At 35.5% G+C, this 17,148-nt stretch overlaps 1 protein-coding gene across 16 annotated transcripts in view; it reads right to left on the bottom strand.

Annotated features, from left to right (window-relative positions):
* LOC135205702 (uncharacterized) overlaps nucleotides 1–17,148 on the bottom strand; it is a 1,031,110-nt gene that overhangs the window by 173,809 nt on the left and 840,153 nt on the right. For all 16 annotated transcript variants that reach the window (XM_064236823.1, XM_064236798.1, XM_064236782.1 and 13 more), the window contains 2 exons: nucleotides 10,447–10,752; nucleotides 6,300–6,753 (listed from right to left, as the gene is read on the bottom strand). In XM_064236823.1, the coding sequence (XP_064092893.1) occupies nucleotides 6,300–6,753; nucleotides 10,447–10,752 (760 nt within the window). The remainder of the gene's footprint in view (nucleotides 1–6,299; nucleotides 6,754–10,446; nucleotides 10,753–17,148) is intronic.

The following is a 17,148-nucleotide window of genomic DNA, read 5'->3' as shown; positions in this document are numbered from 1 at the left end:
TTCCAAGTGTTAAAGTCTTGATTTTTTAGGCTATAATGCCTATACATATACATACTACAGAGCTTTCAGGTACTAGAGACACTGCAGTGCTCCTCCACCTCTCATCCAACATCCTAGCTCATCTCCAATGCAAGCCAAAACTCCATAAAATTAATAATATTAATTATATGGAGAGAAGAATCTCTTTTAAGCATGTTTCACTGTAAACTGTGGTTGCATCAGCAGATTCAATTTTATTTTACATTTTTCTCTATTAATTTTTCTTATCAACAGAGATGAAAATACAAATTTCCACACTAAACTTTTTATTTGGATACTTACCTAATTTTACATACAGCTATAGTTTTGCACCAGCAGGTGCAATTGGCATGGAAAATTAACAGATCACTTGCCTGACCCACATAACTATCTAGTTGACCCGTTCTCCACCAGGTGTTCTGAATGTTTTAGTTCTCATCTGGATTTTTCCTGACAGCCAACTAAGTTGTGGGGAGGCCAGGCAGGTTTTACTCTAACAATAGGTATCTAAGTTATAAATTTTATTATGAAAATTTATATTTAAGATGAATCTTACCTACTGTTAAAGACAGCTGATTCCCACACTGATACAAGGATATTGGTTTGTGTAGCTAGACAATCCACTCAGCCAAGCAAAGTAAAGGTTTCTTACATGAAACCCAAAACATTCAACCTAATCTAGTATTCTTTCTAGATCATCCAAAAGTTGGATCCCTGTCAGGGAATAAGGATCTCTGGTAAAAGACAAGGTAAAAGTAGCCTTACAAGGAAAGCTGCCTCAGCAGAAGCGGTGTGAATGAGACACCTGCGCCTGGGTCCAACACCTCAACAAATGACAGTCAACAGTAAAAGAATACCTACTGCAACAATGTTATGCTCCTATGCAATTAATACACCATCTAGCTCCCCAACACTCAAGACTGAGCTTTTAAAATTAAGAAAAAAATACTTCAAGACAACTCTTCCATTTGCTTTAGAAAATGACTGTACTCACTAGAACTAGTGGACTAATGGCTGCAGGCTCAAAATAAAATTCCCTATCTTTCAGGAAATATGTGGGGAAAAATGACATTTCTATTATGCCGCATTTATTAAGCTCTACAGACAAATATCAAAATTAAATGATATAGCAATTGCATCTACATGAGCAAAAATAACTTTCAGCAGAGGTAATAGCAAAGGATTATGCTTCTCATGCTCTAATTCACCCAAAAGGCAAATAGAAAAAGAGGCCAATGCATTTAGACGACAGTGTTCAATCTTGTAGGACACAAAATGAATAAATATCATTTCTAACAGGTTTTATTCTGAGTAGACGCTAATTGCTCTTATATGGAATAAAAGTGTTTCTGTAACTTGCTTACTCTAGTGAAGCTGCTAGGACTACCAAGAGTGTGTTAACATAGTTAAGTGCTTAAAGATGTTTCTAAAAGGCTCAAATGGCTCAGCAGACAAATCTAACAACATCCAAACTCCAAAACATGTAATATGGCATTCCAGGAACTCTGATTTCAAAGGACCTAAGGATCTCTACATATCCAGGTCATAATCAATAAGTAGTTGAGTATACCTAGCACAAAATGCAAGAAATCACCGGACTATATCCCTAAAAGCTGGGACTAGCTGCTTTAAGAGTGCTATCTAAGAAAACTAAAGAATTTAACAAAGTTGTCTATGGAAGTACTGATGCAGTAACTACCTTGAGATAGGCTCCAGGACTGATAAACTAACCACTGCCTTTGAAATTATTAAGGGGATATTCTAGTAGAGGAAACTGATCCTGAAGTCAATTCCCCTACAGCCACCAAAAAATACTAAAAACATCTAGAGTTCCAAAATTCACTTAACCTGTTAATTACCTCTGTAACAATCACAAAAGGAGGAAATATATAATCATTCATAACTAACTACTGTAATTCTGCAGAAAAAGATCTACTGCACCAGGTCCACATCAAGAGGCCAACGGCTGGGGTTCAGTAAAGTTTCTATGGAAACTGACATACTTAATAATTCAGATGTCATTCTGTTGGAACAGTTGAATTCCTTCTCCTCAGTTGATCTGCCAAACATGTTCCTAACTGCTACAAATTTAGAATTCAACATCATACTGTATTCCCTTGTGACAGATTGAGCTCTGAAGAACTAACATTAAAGATGTCATTACTGTACCTGGTTAGTAATACATAATTGCTTGATATAATAGTATACACATACACACACACACACACACACACACACACACACACACACACACACATATATATATATATATATATATATATATATATATATATATATATATACATACATAAATACACACATACTGTATGTATACATATAAATGTATCTATATGTACATATACAGCTTTACTTGCAACTAGATATACGTACATATTTGTATATAGAACAGGGAAGATTGTTGCCTGAGAACCCTGCTACTACTTTCTTTACTAAATGTTTGCACTGTGTAAAGTTCTTTCAGACTGCTAAGAGTTCAAGGTTATGTGTAGAGCAAATTACTTATTCCAGATCAAACTCCCTACCTTTCTAGAGATTTTCATTAGGATATCTAAAAGAATGAGAGGTCTGTGTTCTTACTTCCCTACAGAGATCAACTGCAGCTTCGAATGGTCTACCTACCTATTCTGGCATCTCTTGAAAACTAGTCCTCATTGTAACAAAACTTGAATCTAGTAGAGACTACCTGTGCCATGCATGTTGAAGTAAATGGGAAGGGTCTTAATCTGATCCTAACAAGGTCAAAAAAAACTTTCCCCAAAAATTTTATATATCCTAGAAGCAAAAGCCATTGCTTTGCTGGAAGCTTCTAGTATAAGGGCTGAAAAACTCTCTATAGTGAGGATAAGTTTCTCCTTGGGAAAACCTAAAAAAACCATGTGAATCTATGTTCATCATCAGTTAGATAAAAAAAAAAAAAGTGTCAATACCACCAATAAATTTGTCATATGAAAAGAATGTCCCAAAAATTGTGCAAGACATTCAATTGGAGTAGAAACAGATTGACACCAGTTCCCTAATGGAGATCATGCTCTCATCTTGTGGTACTGTGATTAGTCCACACCCCCATTCCTACAATAGTAACCCTTTTCTCACAAACACAAACAGAAGGTACCTGAGAGAGGGAGGGTTTATTGACACATGGAAAGAAATTTCCTATATGATCATGGCAATCATCCAGTTATCTGCTGAAAAACTACCAAAAATGTGCTGGATGGCTCCCTAAAAGAGGAAGAGGGCAAAAACTGGTGAGTTAAGAAACATTGGCCTGCAACTTACAAAAGCCTTCAAAACTAACATAATTGCAAAAGCCTCCTTAAACTTCCAAAATTGCTCTATGACAACCTTATACGAAAAATTGGGCTTCTATGGAGGAAAAAAATCTCTAGTAGGATGAGAGCAAGAAGGAAAAACTATGGGTGATGACAGAGAATAAGGAACCAGAAAAGATCGGATATAATCCTCCCTTATTACTTTGCTACCCTGGGTTCCATCTCAAAGGGTTATAAAAAATTCTACATGGTCTACAAACAAGATCCTATGAAACTAAGAATTGCAAGTATCAGTACATATTTATAAGGACGAGAGGCACCTTCCTTTACTGAGTCCTGATGGCTTCTATGAGGAGCCTGAGAGAAAACAGACAATTATTAGGGGGCAAACAAGGATCACGTGAAGGTGAAGGCCTCTACATGGTTGGCTTCTAGGACTGCTTCGAAAAATCAATGCACTCTTGAGCACAAACATTCACCGTAACTACCTCAAAGCAAGACAGAATAAGGAAGTAATCAACACTCCAAGTAATACTACTAATAATTTCATAAGCTGGTGCCAGGAAAAACCAAACCTGCTAAACAAATGCTAAGCAAACTCAACCATAATAACTCAGAATCAAGAATTCATTTTTCCTGAGTCAAAGCAGTCAAAAGCCTTAGCATCTGGAACAGAATACTATGCTAAATACTGGCCAGGTTCCTAAAAAACCTACTTTATTTAAACTTACTCCTCAACTAAATGAAAATGAAGGAAAACACAAATAGCATCAAGCCATCTAAACATAGAAGATGACTCCTCTACACAGAACTGCTTGTCCACCAAGCAGAAAAAGTCGGGCCGACAAAAGCTGAATCCTCAAACAAAACTTGCTGACATGGGATGGAAGATGCAGAAAGTGCAGTCTTGTGGCGTTACACTAGAAAGCACACTGTTTTGTGGCACCATGCTAGAAAGCAACATAAGATGCTTGTGAAACCAAGGAAATAACTCCACTACTACATGGAAGAAGCACATTCTCCCAACACACCTTACTGGAAGCGCCAAAAAACAGTTGAGAAAATTTTAAAATAACACCACTGAATGTATAAAGAGCCCTCTCTAGTTGTGCTACACTTTAAGTGCCAACATACATGAGAAAAAATGAAGTGATACATAATATCATTCATAATGTAAGGCTGGAAAGGTATTTGGGAGGAAGGGAAAGAGGATACACAATAATACCAGAGAGAACTGACTCACAAGACCAAATGTCATCAATTAAGAACAAAGTTCTTACCAATAGACAGTGCTAGACAACTCACCAGAGGCACTTGCTCATGCAGCTAAAACCAAAAGAGAAAGATTAAAAACTCTTAACACTACAGTTACTACTATTCTTCATTAAAATTAAGATCCAACGTAAGGCTATCCTTCCTACCCTCAAAAACTGACAATGGTGATGTCAATATATGGAATGATGTTTAAGCTTCTGAAACAATGTTTTGGCAAGCGAGCCAAACACTTAACCGATAGAGACAAATGAGAGGAAGGTGCTGGTAAGCCAAGAATAACCTCCCCTGAGAATGACCCAGTTCCCTGGGAGCAGACTCTTCCAACTGTCACAGTGAAGTCCTATGCTTAGGCTAAAAACAAACAATGCCACTTACACTACACTTTTCCTCTCAAAGAGAAACACAAAAAAGAGCACACACCATGGGAGAATGTGGATTGGGTACTCAAAAACAAAATTTGGTCAAACCCTCAACAGCTTTTAGAATACAACCACCTGTCTAAACTAAAAAAAAAAAAAAAAAACACACACACATTTTCTGCACTGAAGGGGAGCAGCAGATGGAGCTGAAGTTGAAGGATCAAGTCTAGGATGGGAGGAGGTATAAGAAAGGGGACAGGGTAGGGTAACTAGGAGATGCAGGAGCCAGCAGTGAAGCAGGAAAGTGGGTGAAATGTATATCCCTGTCTAATTAAGTGCTTCCTCAATATGATTTCCTCCTCTTACAACTAGTCAAGCTTGCATGTTTATCTAACTTATAGAATATACAGTTCTAACTTATTTCATACAAAAAATTTGTTTACAAAGAACAGTACATTCCTGCAAAACATGCTATTGTGTTCCTACTTCCAGTTAAAGCCTGAGCAAACAAAACCAAAAAGTCACAATACCATGATAAAGCATCCAACAACAATCAGTAAATCACCAACAACTTTCTTGGCCCCTGCCATGAAAAATTCTGACAAGAACTAAAACGTTTGAAACACACCTGGTGGAGAACAGATGAACTAGACAAGCTGTCATCTTATTTTTTAGAATGCTGGCTGTGCCTGCTGGCATGAAGATGGTATGATTGATCTCTAATAATACTGATACTACAAATTAAGGCTTCCCCAGGGCACTGATGGCACCAATGCAACTGCCAGGGCAACAAAACCTCTGCTATCACAATGACTAAATGGTTTTGGTTATGGCGATAATATAACATTTAAAATGAAATGTAACCTTGGGAATTACAAAACAATCAAAAGCTGAAAAATCTGCATTTCATATGTAATGTTAATGAATCTCATAAAAAAGGGTCAGTAGTTTGGAAGTATACTTTATGCACTCATCAGAAGGATAATGGAGTTTTGGACTTGTGAAAAGGCAAAGCTGTTTCATATTTCTTGCAATTTTCCTCAATACAGTACACTACAAAAATAAATATGCATTTCATCATGGATTATCCTAAAGTTCCCTTTAGAGTCAAGAAGTCCCATTGTAGACTAAATATTTATGCCTAACATCATATGACAACCTGTAAACCTCATGGCTCTTATCAATAACTAGAAAACACCATAAATAACAGTGTAACAATTGAAAACAGAAAGCAATTCTTGGAAGTCTGTGTTTCAGTTTAATAATATCATAAAATTAACATTTTATAGGATAATAAAGTCAAAACATGCTTACCAAACTTGACCAAAAATGGTGAACAAATCAAACTTGTACTTACCTATCCTCATATTTCTTTGAATGTGCATTTCTTCTTCTCATAATGGCTTCATTTTTAATAACAGTAGTTTTTGTTTCACTTTCAGTGGATGAAGTACTAGTAGCTGTTGAAGATACCATTGTGGCTGCCATACTGCTTGTAAATTTAGCAGATGAATAGGAATAATTATCAAGAGAAGAAACTGTATCAATCTTTTCTTCCTTATCCTTGCCTCTCTCCTTTGCTCTAATAGGCTCTATCTGCCTAAGAGCTTCAGCAAGGTCATCTTTAGCTTTAATAGGTTCAACCTGTCTCAGAGCTTCTGCAAAATCAGCACGATGGTAAGGGTCTACTTTATGAAGATCTACTTTGTACTGATCTTCTCTATGGCGAATGGGGTCTATTTCACGAATGGAATCTGCTATATCACACTCAGGTATCTGTGGAGTGCTTGCAGTAGTCAAAGTCACATCATCTGAAAATATGAAATGTATGAATGCAAAATTGTCAAATGCTTTATTTTCTCTTAATCTTATCCAGCATTCGGCAATGCTCTCCTTATATAAAAAGAAAAATAATTTTCAAAAGAGGAGACATCATGATGACAGACTGAGAAAAATCATGATTTTAATAATCATTACCACAATGAGCATACCTAAACATCACAAAATTTGATTCAGTCACACTTGTCTCAGAAAAATTAAATTAGATATACACAAACACCAAGTAACAGCATTCTACTTTATAAGAATTATGGTGAACAATTCAGGAACCTTGGTATGTTTACTAATCATACTATTACCACCCACATTATATGATAAAACAATCCTAATTAGTGATTCACCATATAAAGCTGATTATATGTCTACATTAATTGTCTCTAAATCTGATAACAATGCATGAGCCACAACCAGAAGGTATACTAGAAGACTAAATGGATATGGTGAAACATACTAGAGTTGGTTCTGAGGATGCTACTGATGAATATGGCAAGGAGGGCAAAATCATGAGGTAGAGGCAGAACTGGAATTCTGCCAGAGCAAGGGACTTACAATGCTGAATACTATCTAAGAAGACCACAGAAAAGTCGACATCATATGAGTTGAGAACATGAAACAAATACTGTACATTACATTCAGGCAAATGAATGGACAACTTCAAGGAAAAGGACTGCACACTTGCCATATCAAGTGAGACATACCTAAAGCAGCACAGACTGCTCATGCTGAGAAAAGGAAGTTAAAAGCAAAGGCAGTGACAGGCATAAAATTAGAAAATGCAGGTAAATCAAGATGAACATAGGGATATTAGAGACAGCAGGAGATCCTTGAAGTTCTGGAGATAAGCAAGAGGATACAGAGGTCAATATGTAAAGATAAAAAATAAGAAAGGCCAAGATGTGAGAAGAGTGAAATGTGAATCTTGCCACTGCAAAGGATAGAAAGAAAATGTATAGAATAGCAAAGTGATGAGGAAAGTTGAAAACAAATGAATGGAGAACAGAATATAAAAAAACTGAGACATTATTGAGTGAAGTATACATACCAGTTTAAGAGAAAAATAATGAAGATAATGAAAATGGAAGGAAACAAAAAGATGAACAATGATGTTCCGGGGCATTGAAAATAACAAGAGATTTGATAAAAGCAAATGAGGAAATAGACTTTGAAGAAGTTCTTGAGATATGGAAATAACAAAGAAAGACAGGCACAGAAGTATGTAACAATAATGATACACAAAAGGAAATGTGCTATACTACAATGTGAAAAATATTGCAAAAGCAAACTGAAAATATAGGGTGGAGTTGGAATAGAGCTTAAGAAAAATACTGAGAATCAAAGCCTATAATGCTTGATGACAAGAAAATTTACCAACAACATACATGTATCTATTTGCATACAGGATCTTACAAAAGCATTCTACAAAGAACAAAAACAAGTCACAACAGACAATAAGCAAGCAGTGTAACATTAAGACATTAACCAAGTGATGATTGTGTAATGTGATGCAAGAATATAGCATGAAGTCAAATAAAGGCATAGATGAAGAATTTGAAATAAATAGTATTATTGCCCAACAAGGTTCAACATTGAGCCATAAACTATTTATCACAGTAACATACTAAATTACAAAGGAGTGAAGAATGAGATGATCCCTTGTGCTAATGTTAGCATCAAATCAGGAGTCCAAACCAAAATGAAGAGAGAAATGAAAATCATACTACCCACATCTAGTAAGGAAGCAAAGAAGAAAGTATATTCTGGAAATTGGTCTCATTGATGCTGTGGGCATGGGGTAAGGTGGAGGCAACATTATGAATCAAATTTAACAAATTGCACCACAGGAGATGCTTAGGACTTCAAATGGTTATTTGGAGTGCAGGTTTTTTGGTGCCTGACTTGTACCGTATTACAAAAATAAATATATTGGCCTGTCCTGCTCAGACAACTGTCTATCATCTCCAGTTCCAAGAATGGAACCTCTTGGAGCTGTGGTTGTAATTCACAAAATCTAAAGTCTGCAACAAGATTGGGATGCCTGTCTCCAGTTATGAGACATGACAGCCAACTTGAAGGATATCTACTACCAAAGGCTGTTCTCCAATCTCTGAGACTGCTGGAGACAATCCCCAAATGCAGAACTGTCAGTGGGGAGTATCACAGCCACTCCTATAAAACCCTCAAAAAGGGTACTTGGCCATAGGTCAATCCCCTTATTGATTTTTCTGTAATTTTGGACTTCAAATTTTTATTTTACAAGTACAATATGTATACTTTCATATTCATTCTAAGCATGATTAAAATGATAATATTTTTACTTGTTTCTGTAGTACAAAAAACAATCTCACTTTGTATGGTCAAATCATCTGGCTCTTTCCCTTAACTAGACCTTTACATGCAACCCTACACCTTCCTCCATTTTGAGGTTCCATTAACACCGTTTTTCTCTTGGATCAAAGCTCCAAGGTGAATTGAACAACTTACACCTAACCCAACATCCTTAAAAATGCATGCAGGTGGGTAAAAGTCCTCCTCTAAAAATGACTTCCACTAAGTAGCACTAACTCATTTCAAGTTTTTGCCCTCAAGGGGGACTCTAATCATAAGTAAGAAACCAGCATTTAAATCAATGGTGGCCCTAATTAGAAATATCCCAACTCCATGAGGGTAGTACTAGGTCCCAACAGGTCACACAGATAAGGCATTACAAGATGTTGTGAGTTTGGTCATATGGAAAAGGATGAAAGGTTAATGATAAGAGTGCCTAATTTTGGAATATTGCATTTGAAAAGGAGTATTTTCAGACAGTTTTGTAATGTAGAAAGAATAGACCCTAAAAGGGTGAAAGAGGAAAGTATTTTGAGAAAGTTTGGTCAAGTGAAGAAATGGTGGAAAACAAACATAATTTAAGCATATATCAGGAAAGAGGAAGACCTTTAATGGGCTGGATAAAGGGTGAGAGAGAGTTGGTACTGGACACTGAAGAAGGCCTTGATAAAGGGTGTGAAAGAGGTACTGGACTGAAGACCTTAATATCTAGAATGTCTGAGAATGTATGCTAGATATAGGTGAATGGCACTTTAAGGACTTCAAAATGCTGCCAATGAGCCTTCTTGATAGATATATGAAGAAACTAATGCTGTGGATGTTTTCTGCATATGTAGTGGGTAAAGTATAAATGAAGGAGTGACCAATGAGTTGAGTGGTTTTTTCTCTGGAGACAACCCAGTGCAGGGAAATGGCTTAATACTGAAAAAAAATGCACACGTATACACAAATTACCGACAAAGGGTGCATATACCTTAAATCTACTTGAAGCCAGAAATGCTAAATGAAATAGGAATGTATGGTGTTGAAATGATGAGTGTCAACATACTGCACAACTTAAATAACTTTTACCATATTATAACTATAAAATGCACAGTGCTTTGTCTCAGGTGGTGAATTCACATGCTATGTTAATGCCTCAGAACTGGATAAAACAAAGCCAAAATTGCAATACAACAATGATAAACAATTCAATGATATAACATTATTCTTATTAAGCTCAAGAATTAAATGAATAATGAAAAATCTCATGAAGTTACAATGTCCTTCTCAACAAGAACTTTCTTATTAGATTCTATTATGTAAGGAATCAGGTCACGGTCATGCGGCTAATTCTTTACCTGAGGAAGAATCTGAGGAATGATCTGGATCCAGGAATTCAGATTCTGGCTTTAATATAGATTTGATCTCCTTGGAATCCTCTAAGCTTGAGTCTTTTTTCAAGACTCCCCTGAGTACCTTGGTTTCATGGTCAGGAGATCCTACAGGAGGGGGTAAAGGACTCTCTGGCTTTAAAATACCTCTTGGCTGATCAGACTCAGAAAAGGATGCGCGACGAGAATCCGAAGAGTAGTGTTTCAATATGGAACGAGGACTATCTCGTGGTATCTCTTTGTTTCCCAGAGAGCCCTCCCATTTCAAAATTCCTGAAAATACCAAAAGTTCAGAAATGTAACTGAAGGCATGTCATTCAAATGAAAACTTCACAAAAACAATAAATATGTATAATTTCTATGACCATCACTTGTACAATAATTGGTGCTCAAAATTTTGACCACTCAAAATGGAGTCTTCTTTCATAATTTTCTCAAAAATATTGTTCTCTGTAATGAAAAATCTCTTGGACAGAGGCACATAAGAAATCACAACTTTGATACTGATAGACATGACATTCTCTCTTTCATCACTATTATTCTACACAACACAACCTAACTATACCAAAACCATTAAACATTTCTCCCAGTTATATTAAAGTTGCAAACTTGAGATGAGCCTTTTGACCACTAACTCTGCATATCATATTCGAGCTACAAGTCCCAATGCTACTGTAATGCTAACATACTTACAATATGTACATACATATATTGTGTATCTATCTTGACAAAATAAAACATACTGGGTATAACTTTGGTGATAAAATTATTATGAGGGGGAAAACACCTTTAGTAAGTCAGTGATTATATATTGGAGGAAAAATAACTCTTTTATGTTACCATACATAAACCTAAACTGAGTGTTTTTGCTGGTTAAGGTAACATAGGTTGTTAAAAAATGTGGCTTCTAAGCAGATGACATAATTTATTTTATATCTGATGTTACAGATTAAGCAAGTAATAACTTCATATTAAACAAAGCAAATATTGGAAAAATTAATAAGAAGTAGGTATACAATTCTACCTAATACGTATAGTATACAATAAAAGCATGATCAATAAATGAATGAAAAAAAATCTGTGTTGAAGCAACACAGAAAGTACAAGGGAATGCATGGGTATCAGTTATCAGTTCTGACTGATTTATGGTCAATAAAAAAAAATATACAAAGTCAAGTGTCTGCTCTAAGTGACACTTCCTGGATACTAAGGTCCCTACATACTACCACCTTTCTCACCACATCCAAAATGCTGTTCTCCTCTTAGAGAAAAATAAATCATACTGCAGTGTTCACTGAATATTCTATGCTGAAAATAGTACTAGCAATCGTAAAAACAAGAACATATTCAGGTTAAATGTGCTGTAAATATATGCTTATGATAATCAACCATTTGTGAACAGTGCCATGCAAAATATGAGTACAATATTGGTGTAAAAGGCATAAGAACTTCATATATTGATTCATACAAACTGAAGCATTTAATTCACATATTTCTCAAATAAAATCATCCAGAGTAAAAAGAAAAAAAAAAAGCGATACAAGTGTTGGCTCAAGCCAGGTGTTTGAAATGCCAACTAACAACATTGATTTAATGATGTACAAGATCCACGGTGTACCCCAACAAGAGCCATTTTATCATAGAATTTCTATCTGCCACTTCATACGTAATATTATCTTACTATACAACAGTGAGTCATGTACATAAATTATAATGCTCAAATTTTATAACTATACAGCTAAGGTCTCCTTTTCTTAATTTGTATGATGCTCAATAGTATTTTTTCAAAATACAGCAGACATAAGCTATATGCTTGCTTACAGCCGCTTAATTTCTACTACCAACGATAGAACAGCTTGCTTGCTTTTTAATCTTTGTTTCACCTGCAGTTGCATATCCATGAGTATACGGGTACAGCTGTGTGAATCTAAAGTAGCGATGTTCTATCTTATTCTTTGTAGCTATTAAACATAATTTTAATACTATCACCGAATGTTACTTTTGCATATACGAGGGAAACAATCTGCCTGTACAATTCTCACCTCAGACAAAAATGATTATAACAAGAATGAGTTAGCCAGGAAGGGCAACAGATCAGGGCCTACCACTGCAGAGGTAAAAAATACGGAAGACCTAGTTGCTTCCTGGAGCCCCTGCCCAATGATGCCAATTATACTAATAATATATATCTCCAATTCTTATGTGGAAGCATCACCAGTATCCTAAAATGTTCTTCTATGGTGATCCAGACCACAGTGAATAGGCAGAATATGTCCTCACTTTAGCATCACACAACTCTACTATAGTTTCTTTTCAAACTGTTGATTATCTTAATGTGAAAATTCTTTGGAGTTTGTCAGTCTTCTGCAAGACACTAAAAGAAAAGTAATTTATGTTATCAGAGTAAGCAACACAACAACTTCCAGAGTAAATTACTTGATGAAAGACATGGTAATTTCCTTTTGAGAATTAAGCAGAAGAAAACGCCATTCATTTTCATGGATATTTTTAGCCCTGATTAATCTGCAGTGATTTGTCTACATGGGATTCGGAAATTTTGCAAATTAACACTGAATGTATACGCAACCCTCTTAGTAAGCTTATATATGTATCTTTATAACTCCACAAACTCTTTTTGCTGTTATTTAGAAACAGAAAGATCAGTGGTTGATTTCTATTTATTTAATTTTTCACAATTACCATTTAACTTCTCAATTTCTTCATACATGAAGGATACAATAAACGTAGCAAACCTGTAATTACTTTTCACACAGTAAAAGGAGTGAATTGCATTAATCTATCATGCAACAAATAGTATGTTTCTGATGAAAGTAACAAGTAGACCCATCTACCTTCATTTGAGTATTTTTCTTTGTTTTCCCAATTAAGTTTAAAGGGAATTAAGGAGATTGTTCCAGAAAAAAGCAAGTCAGTAGTGCCACATTTTCAAATGCTGGATCAAGGGCAAACCACTCAGCAAAACCTCCCAAGGCACTAGCTGTTTTGTAAACCACAAAGAAAATCCATATGTGGTAAGCCAAACTCCTCTTTGCCACTGAACCTAATCATCCACACACACACACACACACACAATTGTTTCCTGGACAGCCATTGGATCCAATACCTCTCCTGATAGTTTTTATTCATCACTTTCTCCATTGTCTTCTCCCCATCCTCCAAACTCTTCCAAAGTAAAACAATTTCACTGAGCTATCATCCACCATCCTCTCCAAATGCTTAAACAGTCTTAAAACCTTATGACCTATTCTTAATGCTAGCTTTCATTTATTGAGGTAATTAGCAGGAAAATTTCCAATCTAGCATCTGGCAGAAAAACTATAATTTTTTTTGTCCAATGCATCTAGCATACATATTTTGGCATCAAATTTGCTGTCTCTGGTATATAGCAATATTTTACCTTAGAAATAGTGCTAAAGGAACCTATTTCACTGGGCGACACAGGTCCTTCACCCAGAAATAGATTTTTCCTACGTCAAAATCCCTTTCTTAATGCTAGCTTTCATTTATTAAGGACAATTAGCAGGAAAAATTTAAAAAACAATGTAGCATCTGGCAGAAAAACTATAATTTTTTTTGTCCAATGCATCTAGCATACATATTTTGGCATCAAATCTTTATAATGTTAAGTTGAATATTCTTTTTATTCTACTACGTTTAATATATCATGTAATAAAAAAAGGACGAAATCTTGCATGACCACTTTCAGGAATTGAACAAAATTGATTCCATAATTGTTAGGAATTATATAATGTAGTGTACTACAAGTACACTACATTAGAAACATATTTGAATTTAAACAGAGAGCAATTGGTGGAAATTGGATGGGTGGCATTGTGGCGCATGATGTGAATTTTTTAGCACTTTATGGAGCAAAATCTAGCAAGAAATTACCATTCCCATTTGGCAACACAGGCCTACCCACACTGAGTTTTCTAAGTATTGTTTATGTTATACGTACTGAAGTGCAGCATTTTTTAAATTGTACATAATTAAACTAGTAAGTTATGTGGCCTGCTTCTTTTACATTTATGGGAAAAATGCCCAAACGTCAGAGGAAGGTTATTATATGTAATATAGTAACATGTCATGTGAAGATCGAAAGAGATGCTTGATGTGTAGCATTATTATCATTACTACTCACCCAATTTCACTGCTAAATTGTCGTCATCTTTATCAACAGAGATCGTTGGTGAGTAACTATAGGATTTATGTAATTATAATATTTCTCTTATCTCTCTCCCTCTCTTTCCTTGTAAAAGAAAACAGGCCCACGTGAATAACAGCATGTGCGTATGTAGGCTACTAGCTGTAAGCCATAGGCAAGTTCATATGTAGTATACTACACATATTTCTAAGGCTAACATTGTAAAATACCTTTGAAACTAGTATATTAAATCTAGTATATTGTGATAGTTTAAGATATATTTGGTGTTTGAACCAAAGTAGACAGTTATAAGCATTTGTATAGTGGGTCTTGGATGGTTTAACTATTGAAGCAGGCATTTCTAAGCAATTTTTGAGGTGTGGCCAACAATATTGTCTATATGGTCGGAGTCCCAGGCTCTATTGGAAAGGTTGACCCTATTATCTTGTGTTATCAGTGCAGATTCTACCATCTGACATTTGTATCAACAGCTGCTCTTGTATAAAAGTTGGGATGAGTCACAGTCCATAGTATGGTTTGTGTTATTTATATAATGGAAAATAACACGAACCATACTATGGACTGGAACTCATCCCGAATTTTATACAAAAGCAGCTGTCGATGCAAATGTCAGATGGCAGAATCTGCACTGATAAAACACGATAATAGGATCAATCTTCCAAATGGCGCCTGGGACTCTGACCATATAGACAATATCTTCCTTACGACAATGACGAATCAGATTAAGACAATTAACAGAACTAACGTTGGCTTAGCATTGACCCCAGGCATCACCTAGGGGCATATCTCCTGCTACATATTTCACTAATGTAACTCCTTCTGTCATTCACTACTTGATAAGGATGGAAGTTAGTCCAATGAAATATAGTCCTTAGCTTCAAGTCAGAGTGTTTTAATGGGCTTTTTATATTTAATGTATATATATATATATATATATATATATCTAATATATATATATATAAATCAATAATAAAAGGAGCCCATATAATCCCAAAATATAGAGAGAAAGTACTATATTTCAGAGACTGCTGTCTCTCTCTTCAGGTAAATGAAATGAATGAGAAAAGTTTACAGAAAAGGTTGTATTTATACCAAGATTATCAGCGGGGGTGACCTAAATTGGCTTACCTGTGGATGGATCTCTTGGTATAAATACCACCTTTTCTGTAAACTTTTCTATTTCTTTATTAGATGGAATTCTGTTGTAACAGAACATTTTTCCAGATTCCGATATATATATATATATATATATATATATAGATATATATATCTATATATATATTTATATATATATATTTGTATATATATACATATATATATGTGTGTGTGTGTTGATTACATACATGTACACAAAACACACACACCCAAAAACAAAACACACACACACCACACACACACACACATATATATATATATTATATATTATATATATATCATATATATATATATATATATATATATATATATATATATAATGTATGTATGTATGCAGGTGTGACTTTCTTCCTAATTTTGCAGACAATATCAAAAATCCTATAAATAACACTGTAAAGGATGAACATGGAGAAAAGTCGCATTTCCTCTTCCATTACAAACTAGCAAATAAGTGATGTCTAGATTCCCGATGAACGATGAGTGAAAGTAAAATAGAATTAACGAAATATCCACTCCCTGTTCATATCGCACAGGGTATTTTCCCAAGTACGGGGAACACTCTTCATAAGAAGAGAAATTCCTGTTTTTATGAGAGTCATGTAGGCGAGCCAGGAAGAGATAACGGCCGATATCGTAGCCCCACGAAATCTTGAGCTCAACAACCTGCGAACACCTGTCCTTATTATCAGTACGTGAACTGTACAGAGCCTGCAAGACCTACCACTTGCTCCTGATCCTCATCAACCGGACCCAAATGCTAAGGAAACCGGGACCACATGGACGATAAGTTGATGATGTGGTTCATTTGACATCATTTTAAAGTGCAATTCCAACAACACGTGTAGTGGGCAAGAGCAAACAATGCAATGGCACAGAATCGTGAATGACGGCCGAGCAAGTTTTTTTTCATTAAAGTTTTCTTTTCATGTTGCGACTCATCAATACGTTCCTCCTAACTCTGGTAAATGATACGTTCGGTGTGTTAGTGACATAATGTAATTTATTCCAACACTCACAGCATGTATGTATACTCAAGTAGAGAAAGGAGATCCTTGTAATGCAATAGGCGAGAGAACTTTCGTGAGATCCTCACACTATACGGCACGATGACCCTGGTGTTGCGCTGCCAGTTACTCAATAAAATCACTCCTCCTTTTAATCTGTTGCTCAAAAGAACAATAACATTCTCAAAAACTCGCCAATTCGTAGCAAGGCTGAAGTATAAACAAACTGTTGTCTTTTAACATTTACGCAACCTATCACAAAGCAGTCTCGTCAACAAACCCTGACTTTTATTTGTCAAATTTGATGATGAATGTTTGTCATAC

Source organism: Macrobrachium nipponense, chromosome 11 (genome assembly GCF_015104395.2).
Source record: "Macrobrachium nipponense isolate FS-2020 chromosome 11, ASM1510439v2, whole genome shotgun sequence".
Classification (NCBI taxonomy): domain Eukaryota; kingdom Metazoa; phylum Arthropoda; class Malacostraca; order Decapoda; family Palaemonidae; genus Macrobrachium; species Macrobrachium nipponense.
The sequence above is the reverse complement of the archived record's forward strand: the minus strand, read 5'-3'. Positions and strand labels throughout refer to the sequence as shown.